Source organism: Strix uralensis, chromosome 4, assembly GCF_047716275.1.
Source record: "Strix uralensis isolate ZFMK-TIS-50842 chromosome 4, bStrUra1, whole genome shotgun sequence".
Lineage (NCBI taxonomy): Eukaryota > Metazoa > Chordata > Aves > Strigiformes > Strigidae > Strix > Strix uralensis.
The window spans coordinates 37392761-37406700 of record NC_133975.1 but is presented as its reverse complement, the minus strand read 5'-3'; the positions used below and the strand labels follow the sequence as shown (position 1 = coordinate 37406700).

Genomic DNA, 13940 nt, shown 5'->3' with positions numbered 1-13940 from the left:
ATGATAATGGATTTTATTGGCCTCCAATAAAATTACTTCTACTTGTCAAGTCTTTCACAAATTAAAAGGTAATAAAAATAGATGAAATCAAATTAAAAAAGCTCAAATACAAAAGAGATTTGTCCTGAAGGGCTACAACACCCATTCACTCTTACCTTATGTCATGGACCCATATTTCATCCTGAGCTCTGAATCCTAGTATTAGTTTGTTCCATGTCTTCAGTTAGACCTAATGCAACTTCTTAGGCTGAAATAAACTCCCATCTATTAAAAACTCAGCCTTCACTTGACTGAGTGGCTGTGACTGTGTATTTTGGTTCAATAACCGTTGTTGTCTTTCCATTTTGTTTCAATTCTGAGCCACTATGATCAAAGCTTACTGTCTGCTCCAGATATAAGTCTAGTGGATAGAAATGAACAGATGCTGGACCAGAAACTGTGAATGTTGTGTGGAGCAAGTCTTTAGCTGTCCTCTTCAATGACTGCGAGTGGTGGGATAGGTGGAGAACAGAACAAATTCCTGTCGTTACTCAGGAAAAGAGGAAAGAAGACAGTTGCATCCTCTAAGCCCGTGTAGAAAAGGAAACTATTGCCATTTGTGCAAGCTAAGATTTACAGACTGTAGTTATTCCATGAAAGCTCCAGGTGTGAATACCCTTAATTATTACTGAGTAGGAAGTAGTGAAGAGGTAATGAGTGCCTCTGTGCGAGTTGCTTATGTTTAGTAGAAGTGTCTTTATGAGCACTGTATACGGAATGACTTACAATTTGTCAGTGTGCTCCTGAAGTTACAGTACAGTGATTTCTGCTGTATAGACCAGTCCTTTGTATTGAGTAATTTAAGGCAGGTGAGGAAATAAATACTCTATCAAATTAGCCATCAGCGAGGAAAGAAATAGTAAAAAGGAAACCTCTAAATGCCAAGTCTTAAAATAATGCTGTCATGTCTTACGAGATGTCTGTGTCATTCTCCACATTTCCTATCTTGATCTTGTTTATTGATCCCAACAGTCTAGTTTCAAAAATCAATGAAGCCCATTAATACTACATCCTCACTCAAACCTCCCAGAAAATGACGGAAATTATTTTGCCACGTGGATTCTCTGTAATTCCATTCAATGATAGAGTTGCTCTTCAGCTGCAAGACTGGAGTCCCTTTGGTTCTTTGAATGCTTCTGAAAACAGACTCAGAGGAAAGATGCTTCTTGTTTGCACAGAAACCTTTTTATTTTACAGAGCTCCTGCTTCTCAAATACTCTCCAAAGCAGTATTTCATAGCAAGTTTACATGTGCTCTGTTTATTACAAATTTTAATTTTCAATTTTGTATTCAGGGGGATAAAGAAGCACTAGGTATGTATAGGGAAATGTAATGAGTTGTTCTCTTGCCTGTTAGTCTGGCCTGCTTCAGTAATCAGCCTTTCTGACTCATTACTGGAGCTGTCAAACTGTTCAGGCAGCAACTGTCCCTAAAACAGGCATTGCTGTTGTGTAGGCTCTGAAATTCTCATTTGGAGTCCATGCTGTAATTAAATCAGGCTGTTCAGGAGAATACGTACACATTCTGTGTATGCATACCTTAATTACTGCTGAAAGCTAACTATAATTTTCCTAAATTCAAGTATTTGCCTGTTTGCCCTAGACCAAATGAAACTGAGGACATTGTATATAGTGAAGATGATGCAACAACTCTAGAAGCTGCCCAGGTACAAGTAGGACTCAGGTAAGTGACGAGCAAAGGGAATGTTTCTGTTTGTACATAAATGCGAATAGTAGACTTCCCTCATGTTGTCCTTTCTTTAACAGATACGACCACAGCAATTCAAGTTTTGTGATAATCATAGTACGGCTCAGAAATCTTCCAGTGTTTTCTGTCCCTCTTGGCTCTAAAGTGTAAGTCAAACTATCGCTGAGCAGTAGTGTTGAAATACAAGAGTATAATAATAAATTGTACAAATCTCTTGGTTTGCTGCTTAACAGCACTAAAATATGTATAAAACTTTTCAAACTGTAGTAGTACTTAGCTTTTGCATATTCCAGCAATGCTGCAAGAAAAAGAAGTTACCAGGAAATTTGCATGTTCCACTAAAGTGGAACAAAAGGGATTTTTCTTAAAGGATGCTTCACTTAGTGTTTTTAAACATTCTGTAGCTTTACAAGTGCAGAACAGCTATTCTGTAGTTACTAAAAACATTCTTTTGATATTTTGCCATTCTTTCAGCTCAGTATGTTGTCTTTTTAGATTTATGTGACATTTTGATGTAAAATAATGTTAAAATAGTATGTGTCTTTTAAGTGAGCTTTTAAAGGTAAGGGGTAATTTGATGAATTGCAAGTGGACAAGCACAGCCACATTGAGATACACCGTCCCTAACAACTGGAGCTTAGAGGTCTGTTAAGAATTAGTTTTTGTGTTGAATTGAACCAACAGGAAAAGTCCAAAAGTAATTACAGTGGAAATCCTATGTAGGAAACAAACAAAAATGCCTGAATAAGAAAGTGTTACCACTGAGATTCTAATCCAAAACTCTCATCTGTACAAATAAGTACAACTTGCCTTGGCTCCTTGTGACACTTCAGTGAGCTTTTTTACAGACTGGAAAGCTATCTTAAACTGTTGAGAAGCTTAATAAGATTAGAGTAGAACATAATCAATCCTTGGAAGATTAGGTTTTCTTGCTGGTTCCCTTCCACCTGTCCCCCATCACCTTGAATTTGATTGGAGACCAACAGGAAGCCACTGAATATGGAAAGGATGTATAGGGATACAGGCCTGGGTACTTGTTGGATTTTTCTGTTTGTTTTTAATAACAGATGGTTGTCTGCCACCATCCTTCCTTCTCTGTTCTCCATCTTTCCCCTGCTGACCTTCCAAGTCCACTAGCATTTAGCACAAGAACATAGAAAAGCTATAGAAGAATAAATTGACACAGCTGAGAAGAAAAGTAAATAATGTAGAATATAAAAAGAATGTCAACAAAATGTTCAGTAAGATAAAGTTATGTCATAGCTGGCATCTTTTTAGGAATTAGAGTATGAAGTTGTAATTAGTAGTCAAGTGTCTTCAGTGCAGAAGTCCAGCCCTGCTGCTGCTAAAAAGATTTAATAAAACTAAAGCTACACAAAACATGGAGGAAGAAAGGACCTTGCAAATAGCACTTTCTGTCGCTTGCCATTGTGTGCATATATGTATATACTGTACAGATATGTACAGTGATAAAAATTGGGTCTGGAAAATTATGCTATGTTTTAACTGTATTTTCTAGGCCATCAAATTGGATAGATTAGTACTTTATTGAACTTTTACACACAGAGGAATAAATTTGACATGGGGTCCTACTGATACCTGCTTCCACACTGTTTGTAAAATCTGTTCACTTTTAGAGTAGGTAGAGCCTAGCTGAATACTTATTGTCAGGATCAATTTTTCATCACTTGAGAAGTCATAGGTTTGTCACAGCAAAATCTGAGACAGTGGTTGACTTTTTAACTTTTTTAATTAAAATGAAAGTAAACACTCTTGTAAAACAAAGCCAGTGAGCAATTTACCCCTCATTCTGGCCTAATGCCAATAAATTGGCTAACAATTCTTAAAAGAAAGCTCCAATGAAGCACTTTTAAAATATACTTTTAATATACTTTATCTTCTATTCCTACATCTTTTCTAATGTTTCCTAATTGCGTAATCTACTGAAATGGCTGTTTTCAGTAGACCATGCAAATTGCTCACCTACATTTCTGTGAATACAGCAGAGCAGTACTGGCATTACATTACACTACCACTTAACTTCGGGATTGGTTTGTCAAAATGCTGGATACCTGCTCTCCAGGATATACACGCAAACCAAACAACTCAGATCATACTCTTTATCCCAAGAAGTTTCGCATAACTGGGGAATAAAGGCTATACCCAAATTCAAATAACAAAATGAAATTTCTCACAGGCCTGATTTCTTTTGGTTTAAGTAATGTAAAACTAAGTTTTTAATAATAACAACAGTATGTGCAAAGTCATTACCAGAAAACATAGCAATAGTACTATAAATTTTGGGAGAAAAAGGTTTTTTCCAGAATAATTTTCCTTGGCCCACTTTCTCTTCTTGTTTTAGCTAGCTTCGTTGCATTCTGTTCTACAGTGAATGTCAATTATATTTAAAGCCAATACCAGAAATAGACTAATGCATAGGCACAGAAAAGATGTAAAACAATTAGTATGCTCATTCATGTGTAGGAGAAGCTGTGCAATAGGTAAATAACATGTACAAATTGCATTAGGAAAGTTTTTAATCCATCAAGCTACTACTAAAGTGAGACCAGCAACTTAACTAGTATTACCTTTCTCCACATGATATCTCTTCATATTTGTTACATAAAAAAAAAATACAGTCCTGTAACAATTCCGTGTGATTAAATTTAGGCTTGCAAGATGATTCTTCTATGTCTCAGTTAATATATCATGAATGATCTCAAGCAGCAATGGCCCTAGCTATTTTCTTCCTCATTTTCCTTAGTTTTCTGGTTCCTTTGGAGGTTGTTTTGTTTGTTTCTTTGAAAGATAAAAGACGTCACTGCTTTTCAGTGCTGCTCACATCGTTCTCAGAGTTTAATTTTTACATCCACCCAAATTTTTCTCATTTTTTAATTAACATTAAGATCATGTTTCCTCCCATCTGTGACGTGATCTTAAGTGTTCACAGTACTAAACCAGAGGATAAATTTGGATAGAGACAGAAATAGCTACCTCTCTTGCTACTACCTTACCAGGCACAGAAATTCCTTTTTGGGAAGTATTTCTGCAAGGGGCAGGAGGAGTTTCTCACTCCTCTTTTTCACCTCTTTTCCATTCCACCTCTGACTTGTTGCTGTTTCATTTTCTTGTCGTGCAGTCCTTCAGTTGATGGGGTCAACTTCTATCATGCATCACCAGCAAGTGCTAGTTTAAATACAGGTAAAGATTTTGTTTTGTTTCCGGCAGGTATATTAGAGTAGCTGTACTTCCATCCTCAACTGATATCAGCTGTCTGTTCCGCACTAAAGTTCATCCTGCCATGGAAACCATTTTATTCAACGAGATATTCAGAGTAGCCATTTCCCAAGTAACACTGCTACAGAAGACGCTGAGAGTAGATGTTTGTGCTGTCAGTAGGAGCCGTCGGGAAGAATGCTTGGTATGCGGTTTTATTTCTGGCTTTTTTTTGGCATGCATTTGTTTATAGTGTCCCCTCTTATTTTGATGGTCAAGGCTGCTAAAATTCCACAGTACTTGGAGACAAACTCTGAAGCCTAACTTTGTTGTTGCTGTAGTACTTAAAATGCTGCCTTTCTCTGAAATTCCTGATACAGAATCTAAAACTTCCATCCAGGATTAGGAGGTGTTTTGATAATTCTAACACTGCATTACCATAACCCTTTATTTACAGATTGATATTCCATCTTTGCGGTTTTATACATTAAAAAAACCCCATAAACTTTATTGCAATATTACTCTTAACACTGGATTTTAAAGTTGAATAAGAGCCACAGTATGTCAAAAAAAAAGCAAACCCTCATCTCAAGTTGTTACAAAGACTAAATTACATTTTTCCACATTGTTGTATGTTACATGATGTCCACCTTTTTAGTCTTTATGATCTGTAGAAATAATAAAAAGGCATGACATTCATAGACCAGCCTATTGGAAACTGTCACTTTTAAAATTTTGTTGTTAACTGTGGTCATCACTTAATTAGTGAGTGATGCTTCATTCACTTTCAGATTGCTTTTGCATGGTCTGGTACAACTCAGTTTAGTTTTTCACCATGAGTCTGACTTGGTAACAGCAAGATTTTTAGTTACAACATGCTGAAGAGATGCTGGCATCTGGTGGGGTTCATCAGCTCTGACTACTGTGAACAGCCTCTCACTTACAAAAATGTAGAAGTTAACCTAATTCCTGGGGAATATGTTGGCCTTTTTCAGTATATAAGAGGTTTCGCCTCAGGTAAGGGAAGGGCAGCAGAACAAAAATGCAACAGAATGCAGGATACAAAGGTGACAAAAAAACCACAACAGCAAAAAAACCCCACCAAAGGCATAAGGGTTAATCACAGGATCAAAAGAAAGAGTTGGGAGTACCACCCCCAGCGGAAAGCCCTGGGCAACATGACCAGAGTCTTGGCAAGAGCTTTGTATGCAGCCCAGTAGCTGTGAAGATGATTTGCTTCGAGGAAGAACAGAGGATTTTAATCTCCAAGGTACAGCCCAAACACAAGTACTTTGTAAATTTTCCCAAGAGCGCCAACTGGGTGGATGTCAGTGCTTGTCCAAATAAAAGGGTTTCTGAATCTCTTTTACAGTCTTTTCATCTGCTTCTTCACTGGTTAGAGCAAACAAGGTCATCTGTTATTGTTTGCCTTATCGATGATTTTTGTGGTAAAACAACTGAAAAAATCACTGAAATTTGCTGCTCGATGAGTTGATGCTGCAGATTTAATTGACACAGTTTTTCATTATTGAATGCCATAAAAAGCAGACATATGTGTTACAGTGATACAGAGGGGTTTGTGTGTGTGTCCATGTGGGGAGAAATTGCACAGGCTGAAATAAAAGATGGCAGAATGGACAGTATGAAGGACTGTTTCATGTACTTGTATTTGTTTGTTTTAACTAGAGGTGGAGGGAATAGACAGTTGTACAGTTAAAAAGGGGATTAAGGTTGATGTCAAATTTGTGCTGCATATTTTACATGATAAATACTGTAGAACTCATTTTCAGCTGTTTTGCAGGAAATAAAACAAATTTAAACAATTTTCTTCCCCTTTCTTATTTTGTGCAGGCTGGGACTCAGATCAGTCTGGCAGATTTATCATTTTCTGATGAGACTTGTACTCTGTGGTACAACCTGCTGCCTTGCAAGCAAATTCCTGGAAAAAAAAAAAAGGAACAAAATGAAGAATCCATGTTTCTGTTAAGCAAGCAGTCATTGGACTCATTGGACTTGGTGAGCAATGTGTTGGCCATTACTGTAATAGCAAGAAAAAAGCCATAGACTCCAATTGTGCCATTGCACTGTGGTTATTTGAGTATGTGAATTGTCCTCCCTGAAGGTCCAAGGCCCTGTTGTCTTGTAGGCACTTCTGTCTATACTGGCTTTCTGTGTGAGTAGGTCCGACATGGGGTTTCAGACTTGTTAGTAAGTGTGGATAGGGCTGATGCTTCTTGGTGGAATACAGAATTGCACTTCAATTTGAAACACTTTAGCTGTGTTTCATTTTAAAAAGAATGTTACTTGAAGAGCTTCCTTAAGTTTACCATTTGTTTTCATATGCACACATTGAAAATTGCTATTTATTAATTATTTGGATTTGCATACTTAAAGCCACTGCACTGAAAATGCTGTTTATGCAAAACACATACTAATTCTTCTGGTTAAATAAGCTTTTCTGCTTTAATACCTCCTTAAGAGAACCACATAAGAAAAACGTAACTTCTAAGAACAACCTTTTTTTACCCAGGGATATTATGAGAGGAAAGAGAGATGAGACATTAAAGGATGACAGGAGTATATTTGATTGCATCATCATTTTACAAACAATCTATTTTTGATTGAGATTTGCTCTGTATAAAAAGATCAGTTATGTGCTACACACTGACAACTTAAACCCTTTATACTTTTGATCTGGGTCATGGTTTTGCTGGCGTCAGGAAGCAACAGGGTAATGCAGCCCTTGCAAGAGTTGTCATTTTTTGACCTATGTTACATGTTGCTCAATTCTGGTTCCATCTTCTCTTTCCTTGTGAGCAGGATGCTGTGTCAGCTCTGCTGGAGAGGACATCTGCGGAGCTGGAAGCAGTAGAACAAGAGCTGGCTGAAGACGAGGAGGAGGAGGAAGAGGAGCAGGAGCAAAGGGGCTCTGAGGAAGACTGGTAAAGCCACTTTTCCTCCCTCACTGTTCGTGCCTGAATGATTCACTCACTCATCCTATTCTTAGGCAAATGAAAGGGCTGTACTTTTTGAGATCATATAACCATAGAATGGTTTGGGTTGGAAAGGACCTTAAAGATCATCTAGTTCCAACCCCCCTGCCATGGGCAGGGACACCTTCCACTAGACCAGGTTGCTCAAAGCCCCGTCCAACCTGGCCTTGAACACTTCCAGGGAGGGGGCAGCCACAACCTCTCTGGGCAGCCTGTGCCAGTGCCTCACCACCACTGGAATTGGGGTAAAGTTTTGTTCTCTTGTATGGTCAATTCATTCACCTTCTTTTAGGTTTATGGTGTCTTGGCTGTTCTGTTAACTCCCACTGCTGATGCTCCTCTGTTCCATGTACATCTTCCTGTGAAACTCAAGGAGTCTAAGCTGCTGGAGGCTTACTAGAATGTCTCATGTCAAATATTAGTTGCATTAATTATAATAAGCAACTAATACACTTTGAAAAGAGAGCTGCTGTCTGACAAAGTCAGTGTGTGTGTGCTTCCATTGATGGTCTTGTTTTTGAAGAAGTTGTGAGCTTTCCCAAGAAACAGTTTTCCTGCCAAACTGCTATGTTGAGTTCTGTTCCTCAGAACTGTGCAATTTCTTAGCTGCAGTGTAGAAATAAATACATGCTTTATTATGGGGGAAGGGGAGATTTGCCCATTTGTTTTATGAATTTATTGCAACTTAAGCCCTTCAACGTTATCAACATAAAGCTATTGAATGTAGTGCAGTGTTGTCATAATGATCTTGATGGTGAACTGTAGTAGAGCTTGCTGGGTTTTACTGGAGCATATAATGAAATGTGCCTTCATGTGAACTTAATGGAAGCATTTGGGTGATACTCTTTGTTTTCCCCATCAGGAAAATGCGTACATTATACATGGGTGAAGGCCCAGGCCTTCTGATATCTTTGGTGGGGTTTTTCAGTTTGAGAATAAGCCTGGGTTACTTCTGTTCATACAGGTTAGGAATGCTCACAGAAGCCTCTGATGAAATCGTGGATGAAGAGGAAGATGGCATTAAGCTGACAATAGGAGGCAACTGTACTGATGACATGGGGTTACTCATTGATGCATCAGAAACAAATGAAGATAAGGACAGAGAGAACAGTGATGAGGCCCATGAAAGCCAGCAAGCTGCTGCAATACTAACACTGGTGAATATCTTAAAATACCATGCCTATGGTATCTTCCTATGGCTGAAGATCTATTTCTGAGCAGTTAATGTAGAAGTCTGCTGCGTCTGAGCATTTACAATTTGATGTGGCCTTTGCTGTAGCACTTGTCAGTATGTACTTTTAATTAAATCAGCATGGTCGCTTCTGAACTGTGAAGAGGACATTTAACAGACATGCTAGGCAGAACTTCTAAGTCAAAGGCTTAGAAATGTGTATCTTCACATTTTTTGTTGCATAGGGAGAATATTCAAAATACAAGTGCAGTTCAGTAGCTTTAACTTGTGCATATTAAATATTTCTGCCCATTTGTTTCATTGGGTCCTTTTTTTCCCCGATTCATCTGATAAACAGGAGGAAAGACAGAACAGGGGTCAAGATCTTTAAACCAATGAGGGGCTTTCTTTTTTTCTTCCCTTTATTTTAGGCTGTGAAATACAAAAACTGGCTTAGCAGAGAAGAGGAGGAAAGATTAATAAACAGAAAATTCCAAATTGTGTATTAAACTGTGTACTATTGAACTACCCACACACTGCACATAACAAATTCTAATTCCATGTTCTTGTTCACTGTTTGCTTTAAATTATATTCCACCTTTCTGAAAGCACTTTCAGTAAATTTTTAGTAAACATCCCCGATGTGGTAGCACATACTCTAGAAATAAAAGTTTTAGAACACCTTTCTGCATCTTAATGAAAACACCATTGCATGCGTTAAACCCACAGGTTCTGTAAAATAGCAAAGGTAAAAAGGCAAAGAATGACATCTCGTTCCTTCGAGTTTGTGACAATACAAAAGTTCCAACACCTCACTGGAGTTGCTGGAGACTGTAATTAACTTCCATTTCATGTGGCAAGATGCCAAATGAGCTAAGGCTGTGGTATAAAAGGACTGACAGTCTGCTGGGTAGCGAGCAAATGTAGATCAAAGCCCTAACTCAGCAAGGGGAGACATCAAGGACAACATCTGAAGGTTAGGCATGCACACAAGTGTTTTGCTAAGCCCGGGCTGGCTGGACCTGGATAATGAGTGAAAGACATAGCAGACTTCATTGTAAAGCCAGCCACAGTATAGATCTTTGTGTGCCAGATCCTCTCAGGGTTGCAGTTATGCTATTTAGTTCATTGTATTTATCACCTGCACATTGAAAACCATGAACCTCATTAAATTACCCGAGTTGAAGAAAACGCCCCAGTGCGTATCAGTAACATCAGATGTGCCAGCTGCTGCAGTGCTTGTTCTAGCCCGGCTGTCAAGATGATTGCTGCGTGTAAGCACGCACAGGCTGCGCCACCCACCGGGATGGTGGCACCTGAGGCTCCCTGAGGCACATGTGGGGCAACTGTAGTAGGCAGCAGGCTGTTCTGAGGGACAACAGCTAGAAGTGTTTCTTCCCTGGGGTCACAAGGCTGGTGCAGCTCTGCAGCTTGCCATAAAGCAGCCCCGCTGCTGGGGCTGGGGGGACATACGACTATGTCTGGAACAACAATGTCTGTAAATGGCAAAGCAAAAGGCTTGTTGCACCGTGGTTGCATCCGACCATCTGCAGGGCAGCAGAGGCCCTTCTGCAAAAGCTTTGGTTTTTCTGGGTGCAAAGAGTATCTTCAGAGACTCTCCACACACTGTTAAGTGTTTGGGGAATTCTGTGTTTCTCTACTTAGCATAGCTTCTCTGTATGTGCGAGATGCTTTTTGCTGCTGGTCTTTTTCCACCTGCTGCAAGGTAACAAGAGTACTTGTAAAATCCAAAGGCACAAAGACTACATGGTGGCATGTGTCTGGATATAGTAGTTCTTACAAACTAAATTCCTTTTCATAGGTTGATAAAGAGACTAACACTGAGGAATCAGTTAACAAGAACACAACAGTCCGACCCAAGGACAGAGCCAGCTGGAGCTCAAGACAGCGTCCCTTTGTCAGGAACAGCATGATAGTGCGCTCACAAACCTTCTCTCCAGGCGAGCGGAACCAATACGTCTGTAGGGTAAGAGGAAAAACACTTGGAATGAAGAGCTATTAAATAAAGAGTCATTTAACTTCTTGGGAATGATGCATTAATGACAGTGAGTCATGTACCAGTTTTCCCTGCAAGAGGCAGAGCCTGTGCTTTCTCTAGATTCTTTCCCTAACTGACCTGATGCATAGTAGAATTGACTTTCAGCAGAGTTGCATACTCTTGCAAAACACCTTTACTAGGGCAAAAATACATCCTATTGGAGAGGAGTAACACGGATGCCTGTGCTGGCAGCCTGCAAAAAGCATGTTTCCCTGCATGTCAGCAACTACAGCTCTCACGGCAAAACGATTTGTTAAAACATAGAATAGAGTTCACTGTAAACTGCCATTGCATTACCATATTTTAATAATGTAACCATTTAAGGGTAACAGTGTGGAAAGAGTTCAGTCATCAGTTTTAAATCTCACTTTGTATCTCAACTGGTTTTAAACCTGGGCAGCCCAAATCCTGCTGTAATTATGTCTTTGAAAGATGTGTGAGCGCTGCCTAGGGGCTGAGTTTTAAACATGGCTTTGGCAACAGTCTCTCGTCTCTAGATCTGTGGTAGCATGGAAAAAAAATATTAAATTGTCAGCTGTGAAACTGTGAAAATCATGCATTTAAAGATTTAAGCATGGTTTACCAGCTCTATAGATTTTAATTACAGGCACCCTAGAAAAGGCAGTTTATTCTGATCTTCAGTTTCTACAGGATACTCACATAATTATGACTTTTTTTAAAAAAAAACTCATGCTTTAATTATTTTTCAGTTCAATTAGAGGTGGTTGCCTTAATCATTTGGGAACATTAAAGCTGGTCACTTCTCTGTGATTATCATTGGGCTAATAAAAAATAATCTATAGTCAATAGCTACATACTTAAATAACTATTCCATATACCCTCCAGAATGAAACACAGATCATTTTGTAACAATCTTTCCATAATTTGGATAGATTATTGGCTGAATTCAGAACGTAGCCTTCCTGTTAATTCCTGTACACTGGAAATTAATTGTATTGGCAAAAAAATACAGCCTTAGCTTACTCTCTGTGGAGATTTTAGACAGGAAGTAACACTAGTTGCTCTGATGGTTTAGTTAGTATCAACTCCTGAGGTTTTTGCACCTGGAAAAATATTGGGCTTTTGTAGCTTTGAACATTGCTACATACCTGCTGCCAGGAGCCAGAATCTAAAAAAACTATACATTGAATAACCATTCTTTCTCATTGTGTACAGTATTGCCTGGAAGAAAAGTACCCTAGGAAAAACCCCTGTTTGCACAGATGAATCTTTTGCAGTTTCAGAAATACTTGTAGTCCACTCTTGGGGATCAAGAGTGGGCACTGTAACTGAATCCAAGTCCACGGAAAGGGCTGAACAACTCGGGTCTCCTCAGTCCTAGTCCCCAGCTTGCACCCCAAGCATATCCAGCCTTGTTTGCTCTGTGGTGCTGTACTAGAGGAAAGCACCGGCTGGGTACACTCTGGCTAATTGCCAGCTAAGAGCAGGCAGCATCTTCAGAAGAGATGGCATAGCTTTCAGAAAGCACCTACTCTCATATGATGTTACAGCAAACACAAAGATTTTTGAGGCCTAAAGGACAGACCCAAAGTCTCTTGGTGCCTTTGAAAATCTCCCTTGAAAAGTGCTTAAAGAACATCAGTGATGACAGCCACCTGTGAGTATCCAGGGGTGAGCTCCCAGTAGCGGCTCCGTGGTGAAGACACAGATTTGCCTCTTGAGAGGTGCATTCATACTGCAAGGGGTTGTCTTTCTCGCCCCCAACTCCCAGTCAGTCCTGTGTAAGCATGCTTTAGGGCTCTAGCTTTGGTTATTGAAATGTTAGCAAAATGATTCTTTTTGTCTGTCGTTTTCTGAAGAGGTGAAATAAATATCCTGCAGATAGATGCTTCTGTTTTCTCTGAAGGTTACCACCACGCATGCTGATGCATCTAACAATCAGTCTGCACTGATGAATGTGGAACTAATGCTATAATTAAGAAGAAACTACTGCTGAGCTGTGGTGCATATTTTTGAGAAGCAGAAAGTGCTTCTGAAGGGAGCTGTAGGCACACCTATACCTGTTACAAATAATAATACAAAAATACTGTTTGTTGGACAGGTGCATGTCTACAGTAATTTATCTTCCCTGTAGTAAATTTGTTAAAAGCCTGCCCCAGGTAAATGAAATCCATAGTTTATAACCTGCAGCCAGACAGTTATCTGGCAGTACTTAATAACCATAGTTACCTTCCTTGCATTCCTAAAGAGTCTACTTGCTATTCAGTAAGATCAATAGTTGTCTTTGGTTTAGGAATAGAATTTTAGACACATATTCTAGTTGAAAAAATTTTTACTTTATACTAAGAATGACGTACATGTATATGAACACTGAGGTTTCCTGACTGGTTATATCAATACAGATGTATTTGTATATGAATGTGCTTTATATCTCTGTTATGTACATTTTGACAGTTGAATCGAAGTGACAGTGACAGCTCAACACTAGCCAAAAAGTCTCTCTTTGTGAGAAATGCCACAGAACGGCGGAGCCTAAGAGTTAAACGGGTATGTGCTACGTTACCTGGACATGGTTTAAAACAAAGCATGGGGAGAGAAGTAATAACAAATGGCTTCAACAATATGCTTTATTTCAAGTATTTCAGCAAAAGCAATGCAAGTACCACATGTAGTCCTGTAGTTTCAGGTTGAACACGGTGGTCTCAGACCTACATCTTCCCCCACCGGTAAAGCTTCTGTTGTTCTAGTTGTGGCTGAGACCAGCAGCAAGACACTGGTGCTTAGCATCATGGCA

General features: G+C 39.2%; 1 protein-coding gene across 2 annotated transcripts in view; it reads left to right on the top strand.

The window, feature by feature from the left end:
• Window positions 1–13940, top strand: part of WWC2 (WW and C2 domain containing 2) — a 105564-nt gene that overhangs the window by 80286 nt on the left and 11338 nt on the right. For both annotated transcript variants that reach the window (XM_074866414.1, XM_074866415.1), the window contains exons 13-20: window positions 1642–1722; window positions 1806–1892; window positions 4975–5167; window positions 6814–6978; window positions 7783–7904; window positions 8920–9112; window positions 10949–11113; window positions 13601–13693. In XM_074866414.1, coding sequence (XP_074722515.1) covers window positions 1642–1722; window positions 1806–1892; window positions 4975–5167; window positions 6814–6978; window positions 7783–7904; window positions 8920–9112; window positions 10949–11113; window positions 13601–13693 — 1099 coding nt within the window. The remainder of the gene's footprint in view (window positions 1–1641; window positions 1723–1805; window positions 1893–4974; window positions 5168–6813; window positions 6979–7782; window positions 7905–8919; window positions 9113–10948; window positions 11114–13600; window positions 13694–13940) is intronic.